Raw genomic sequence first — 6,789 nt, forward strand, 5'->3', positions numbered from 1 at the left:
TAGGGAGTAAAAATAGTTTTTATTAGAAGCGAACATTGCCTTCGAGTATTTACCATATATAGTACGCAGCTGTAAACATTTTCTAGCGACAGATATGGAGGGGCATCTCGGATATCGCCCTAACGAGCGGGAAATCTCCTTGGCCGCAGAGCCCAGGAAAGTCGTCCCGATCTGAATCCCATATCCCGTAACAGCCAATCCCGGTTCGGAACAAAATGTTGCAGACGAAATCTCGCAATTTCTCTGACGTTACGTAACTGATCCAGGTGGCGCCACACGTTGCAGACGCCAGAAAGGCTCTCTCGTCGTCGCGTCTACAGTCTGCGACACGGTTGCAGATTTCGTAATAGGCCAAGTGCCCCTCCTGCTTCGTAATTGGTCCTTCTGGTCTCCTGTTGGTTGCCAATTGGCTGGAACCTCCTCGTCTGTTCTCGTGTGTCAGTTGGAATGTATGTCCCGCAGCGGGCAATATGACGCAGACGCGGTCGTAGACGACTTTTCCTGTTCTCCTGGCGAATAACTGCAGCCTGGCGATGCTCTCGTCCGTGTAGTACCTGAAAAAGGAGCACGGGAAGGCCATAAGTTTTTCTTTTCTGACGGTTGTATCAAGCACAATGTTCGGAGCGTCCCGCTGCGTCGCTTGATCCGCACTTCAGATGGGCCGTGCGTCAGAGTGCATCGGGCCTTTGCTACAGGATCACGTGACTTAGCGCTTTTCTGGGCTCTTTAAATGAAATTTCACAATTGTAACGCATTTCAGCGAAAATATTTTCCACGGTCGCTTTCGATATTGAGATTAAATTTGTATTCAACTGCGTGTAGAGATGCGAAGTGCAAAATTTTCAGCAGAGCGTTGTAGGTTTTCAGGCAAACGAGAAAAACGACGCTCAGATCAAAATTCAGTTTTACGGTGACCTAAACCCAAGGGCGCGCGACCGAGAACTGTTTGGAGACATACATGTTACAGCGCAAACTTTTATCCCTAAGATCCGATCAAAACGATCGTCCGAGCCTAAGAGACCTCTCCCTGTTTGTACACAAATGACGTCATAGTGTTCGACAGCGCCACCAATTTGGTAGAGTTGAACTACACTTGAAACTAGGGACGAACAAGGTCGCGCCCGAAAGCCAGGGCCTTGAGGGGATTACGATGGTCCCTGAAAAGGACGCGACCTTCGGTCGTACTTTTCTTTCAGTAGGAGTCAGCGAACAAGTTCCCATTCGTGGAACGCAGCCCTCCCCTTCCGATTGGTTTCGGTTTCAGTCTGTCTACCAACGTCATAATGACGATTCTCGGGTAGAGGTCTATCGGTGGCTCAACTGTTTCACAGAACAGAAACCGGAACAGTCTATGCTGGAAAGCGCTGGCTATCAAATTCAACTGCAAATAATTTGCTGCGGATTTAATTGAAATATTTTGCACGGTGACTCTCAGCATCATAAGAAAGCGCATGACATCCTTTGTTTAGCTTTGACTTGAGTCCAGACTGTCGCCTCGATATGGTCTTCTCCCTTGCTTTCTCTTACCGATATGAAGTAAACTTGACGTCGTCGTAACGTATTTTGTAGTTTCAAGCCAGACTCACAAGAAAGGTTTCGATACGGTGTCTCCAGTTGCGTATCTAGGAGCGACAAGCAACAAGGGAGCGTCCGATCCAAGAAGTAACCGGCTGACGTCAAAGTCGAGGGTGCCTGGTTGTTGCTCTACGACCAGGCTCAGGAAGATGTTAGACGCTGACAGGTCCTTGCTCGTTACGTTAAACTGAGCAATGAATCCGTCTGCCATGATGGGATTGGATGACGGCCATTGCAAGTGGATGCCGTTGAATCTGTATGTCTCTGCCCACGTCTTCACGTTCTGGACGAAAGAACTTAATCTATAGTCATGGCAAATGATGTAGTCCATTCTATGAACGTTGCTCGTTAATATGTGAACGTGGAAGACTGCATGGAAAACATTCTGGCAGAACAACTCTCTGCGCCCATACGGGTATCCGAAATGCCCGCCACGACAGCTCATGAAACGATAGCGTGTGGAGCGGTCCTATTGGCTGCCGTCGAGCGGTCGCTTCCGCTCTTCGACGGATTTTTCTGTCCACCGCTGTTGTCGAGAAATCGGTGAAGTTCCCATTGCTCGCGTCGGCTCACCGGAAAAATGGCCGGTTTTCCGTCGAGAATTCGTCGTATGCGGTCAGCGCTTAAGACAAAGGCTATTCGGGTGAAGTTAGTGTTCTGCTTTTTAAACTGGTGTTCCGTTTTCACTCTGCGCGGTAACAGAGCTGAAAGCGAGTCTGTCTCGGACGACACGTACAGATGAAAAATGGCGTGACGGGACCCTCTGAGCGAAAGTTCGGGGATGGGGCAAATTCACTCATGATGGCCACCAGAAACATTATTCGCACCTTATTCATGATGACCCAAATCAAAAGCGACGCCACACGCTACTGTCCAGATTTTGGTACGTACCCTCGTGAAATTGACGCGAGCGTCCGTGTTTTTGAACACGTCCAGAAGCAGCGGATCATCCTCAGGACGTCCACCAACAATGGCGCTGGTCTTCACGGATGGATTCTGCGTGGCGGCCGAAGATCGGAATGAATGGATGGCCGTGTCGTCTGCATCGCGGGGCTCGAGGTTGTATCGCTCGTCCAAGGCTAAGCAGCAGTAGACAGCCAGGTGGCAGGAATGAAATGGAAAACGTGTCACGCTGTAGTTACTTTCCATGACACGGAGCTTCTGGCTTCGTGCTTGAAACACGCAGACGACTCTGTGGTTGGCCGCCTTGTAGAGGTCGCGGTTATCGTTGACGTGGTGCCGGGTTGTTCCGGTTTTGTTTGACTCAGCTGGATCAGCGGAGGTGAAATGTGGTTCATGCTGCAAATAGAAGCACTAGAGTGACGTTCTAAAAGCGATAAAAACCCAGTGCAGGGGACACGGACATATACTGACAAACACCTTTAATGGCAGAGACACCGCTTATAAGTACACCAACTGCACACAACCGACCCCTAGTGGTAGCCAAGGCCATCATGCTGCAATCACAACAGTTATCACAAAGTGATGATCACAGTTCGTGATAACTGTTGTGATTACAGCATGATGGCCTTAGCTACCACTAGGGGTCGGTTGTGTGCAGTTGGTGTACTTAAGCGGTGTCTCTGCCATTAAAGGTGTTTGTCAGCATGTCCGTACGTGTCCCCTGCACTGGGGTTTTATCGCTCTTAGAATGTACCACCAAACAGCCCTGTTTTTATCGCTTTTTAAACTAGTGACGTTCTCCAGCAGGATATGTGGTTCGCTTTCCATACGGATCCTGACCTACCTCGTCTTCAGCATTATGAGCATCAGGACCTTCTGAAGGAGGAAAATTTGTAGCTCCCGTGTAATGACCCGCAAGCAGAGACGTCACGATTATGCATATAGCCAGAAGAAACAAACCGAAGACACCAAAGCAGCATGTCTTCGCAGCCGGTCTTCGTTCTGGTGGTTTATGGGAAATACTTGCGGCGCGACGCGGTGGGCCGCCGACCTTTGCTGTCTTCTGCGGAGCTGCGATCGTGGTGGCGTACTCCGGGAATAATAATCGGAGTGCTCCAGCTGCTTCTGGAGTTTCCAACACGAGCTGCAGTAGAGGTTATAGGCGCATATAACGGTAGTTCTTTTGTCAGAACATTGAAAGGATTTGAAAAGGACCTGCAGTCCCCCTCCTTAGATCCCTAAAAGTTTAGGGATGGATGGAACCAGAAATTTGCTTTCTCTATAGTCGGTTGTATAGCTTTTTTTGTTCTGTTTGGGCATTGTAGAAGCAATCTCGGATGTTCGCGTGGTGCTTTCCGAGTGCCCGGAATTTGCCAGTTAGCACTTTTTTTTGCACGGTTTCAAAACGACCGAGCAGCGGGTTGGCCAACTATATCCGGTGCCGTCACAGCCGCACTGCAACGGTGGCGAGCGCCCTCATTGGCCCGCACGTTGAAATCACGTGGTTTGGCAGACGACGGAACTCGAAATAGGGGCGACCGCGATGCCCCTAGCGTGATCCAACAACAACAACTTTATTTTCGGCCTTGGAGAGTGGGGAGTTTCATCGCAACAGGCGATACTCTACCCCAGTGCTTGGTGGTAGCGTGATCCAAGTAACTACAAACCGCTAGATTCCTAGCACTCATGTTCGGGTGGCAACGGTCACGTGATCAATCTCGGCCTCCGACATAGCAACTTCCGAGCGCTAGGCCGTGTTGCCACAAAATGACCCCCCCCCCCCCCGCCACAACTTCCGGTACCACGAAGACTTCCGGTCCTTCCGTGACTATAGGTGGCGTGCATATAACACCGTAACTTTACCCGTGCTTTTTCCCTCTTTCTGGTGAACCAGCCCACATCAATGCACCCCACCTATAAGGACGCTCGGAGCCAGCGGCCATGCAGCCATATTTCCCTTTCCTGATTTGTTGAACTGGAGGCGTACGCCCTTTTTTGTGGCAATTTGCGTTGTATACCGTATACGACCGTCTCTGTTATCAGATCAGAAGCGATAACCGTATCAATCGGCACAGCGGTTGGCGCAGAGCGTTTTTGCTGTGGAACTGGATGTCGTTTTTGACACCAAACCGGAAGCGGCGTAAACGGTGGAAGCGTTGCGGCTCACCTTCTTGAACAGAGCTCGTTCTCGCTTCTTCGTAAGCGGGTCGTGTGCTAAGACTTCTTCGTCAAATGATTCAGAGAAGAATTTCTTCACGTTGGTGTGTTTGGACCTGCTCTGCTTCTTGCCTACATCTGGGTTCGCTAATTCCTGTGCCACCAGAGGACGGTGACTTTGGCTACGCTTTGTAGACGCTCGCCTTGTCCCTGCAGGGGTTCTGGGGGCTGCCATGCTGTTCAAATATCACATATATAGTTTCACTGCTGAGATGTTTGCCGAAGGGTCGAAGAGATGAAGCGCGCGCGTGCAGATGTTGATGTTGGTGTGGTGTGCTGGTGCTGATATCCCGGACAGTGCGTTCGTGTCGTCTTTGCCTGCGCCTAGACACTTAGAGTACAAGTATAGATGTTCTGTTCATCATACAGGGTGTTTCACTTAAGAGTGACCCCATGATTATTTAAAAAAATGTACTTGATATAAAAATTAGAAACCTTCTGCGTCATACTTGTGAGGTTTTTGCCTCCCAAACAGGTGGTTTCCATCAGTGTACCTCATCAATTTGTCTAAATTAGCTTAATTTAACTAAAAAAATTCTCAAGGAAAGGTAACTTTTTTTTTGCGCTAATTAGAAAGCCCATAGGTCACAACACCCCATTTCAGTCACAGTTACACAATCTTTCCACAAGAAATTGACACAAAATTTGTAAAAAAAAAAAAAAAAGTGAAGGAGTGAATGGTGTGCTCACACGCACACAACTCATACTCACCTCTCAGTTCTTCATATTTCTCGCACTAACTAATTTTGAACACTTAGAAACTGAAGGAATGTGGCGACCCCCGACGTTCGCAGAGGACTCGCGCGGTCAATCTGTATGCCAACCCGGCCGGATTGGCAGACAGATATCACGTGATATTGAAGTACTACGTAGAGCATTTGAGACAGGTTGCGAATATTCGAAAGTTGGAATACGATATTCGATTCGTATTCCAAAAATTTGACATTCGAAGTTTTCAAATATTTGTTAAAGTTCGAATATTCGGATTTTTTCGAATCTCATAGCAGCTTACTACAAGCTGTTGCGGGCTGGGCGCTGGAATTTGTACGTTCAGCGACGAACATGAATAGTAAAACAGTCGCAAAGAGACGCGCGGAGCTTCCGAGGTACGCTCATCCGCGAATGCGTCGCTTGCTACACGTTCGGTAACCGAAACCGAAACTAGTACACAGTTGTTTGCAGCCGCCATTAAAGTCCGCCCCATCCACCGGCGCTGTGCGACCGCATGTTAATAAAAGTGCCGACTAGGGCGACAATAACGCTGCAAAGTCATTTGAAACTGCATTAACTGTTGTTACAGGTGATTCCAAGACGCAAGGGATTATCGCATTCGTCGCGATCGATTCCGAAACTACAGTGTCATTTCACTCCTGGCAAGAGCAGACGACGGTTGTTGAGAGCAATCCGGAATTCCCTCTCTGTCAACGTCACTTACAACGTGTTCCACGGGACATGGCCACGTCAGCACTCACACTGGTAAGCGAGAGTCGGCGTATTTAGCGAAGTTTTTCACAAAGTATATTGCGAACGCGAAGCAGACGACCTCGGAGACAGTTGCCTGCGCTGCTGTGCTCCCATTCGTGTGCCCGGCTTACGTTATTCTGGCTTAGCTGCAGAGGGAGTGCGAATCTTTAAAACTCGTTTATTTAAGAAGTAAGCCGTTTTCGAAAGAGGAACTTGGCCACGTAGACCGTGAAACCATTCCGAACATTACCGTAGCGTTCTCTTACCGTGTAATCATACGTGCGTCATTCCCCGCAGACGCGGAAGACGCGAAAAACGGCATAGCTTTCGGAGCGCGAGCGCTCAACGTCCAGTGTCCACATACACTGCTAACCGCAGGGAATATCCTGCGACACAGCCACAAGGTATTCCGTAGCAGACGACAGGAAAGACGCTGACGATGTCGTCTGCTAAGTGCGCAACATAACATGGGACAGAACTTCGTATCTGTGAGCAGCATTTTCGCTTTTTCTTCCACTAGAATCTTCCGTGAGGATGTCGCTCGTGTGAATACACAGATATACACACGTTCTTTGCTAACTCTTTTGTCTCTGACCATGAACACAGACCTTTTCCTGGTCACGTGTATTA

At 48.9% G+C, this 6,789-nt stretch overlaps 1 protein-coding gene across 2 annotated transcripts; it reads right to left on the reverse strand.

The window, feature by feature from the left end:
• On the reverse strand, nucleotides 1–4,957 carry LOC135398328 (probable chitinase 10). 2 transcript variants are annotated; one of them, XM_064629745.1, is made up of 5 exons: nucleotides 4,646–4,957; nucleotides 3,323–3,622; nucleotides 2,467–2,874; nucleotides 1,587–1,858; nucleotides 1–554 (listed from the first exon to the last, which is right to left on the reverse strand). In XM_064629745.1, exons 1-5 carry the CDS (start codon nucleotides 4,868–4,870, stop codon nucleotides 83–85), a joined length of 1,677 nt encoding a protein of 558 aa, XP_064485815.1. In that variant the 5' UTR covers nucleotides 4,871–4,957; the 3' UTR covers nucleotides 1–82. The 2 variants fall into 2 exon arrangements, with proteins under 2 accessions (XP_064485815.1, XP_064485816.1); XM_064629746.1 differs by lacking the exon at nucleotides 3,323–3,622 and having other exon boundaries at nucleotides 4,646–4,955.
• Nucleotides 4,958–6,789: the final 1,832 nt, after the last annotated feature.

This window comes from Ornithodoros turicata, chromosome 6 (assembly GCF_037126465.1).
Source record: "Ornithodoros turicata isolate Travis chromosome 6, ASM3712646v1, whole genome shotgun sequence".
NCBI classification, from domain to species: Eukaryota; Metazoa; Arthropoda; class Arachnida; order Ixodida; family Argasidae; genus Ornithodoros; species Ornithodoros turicata.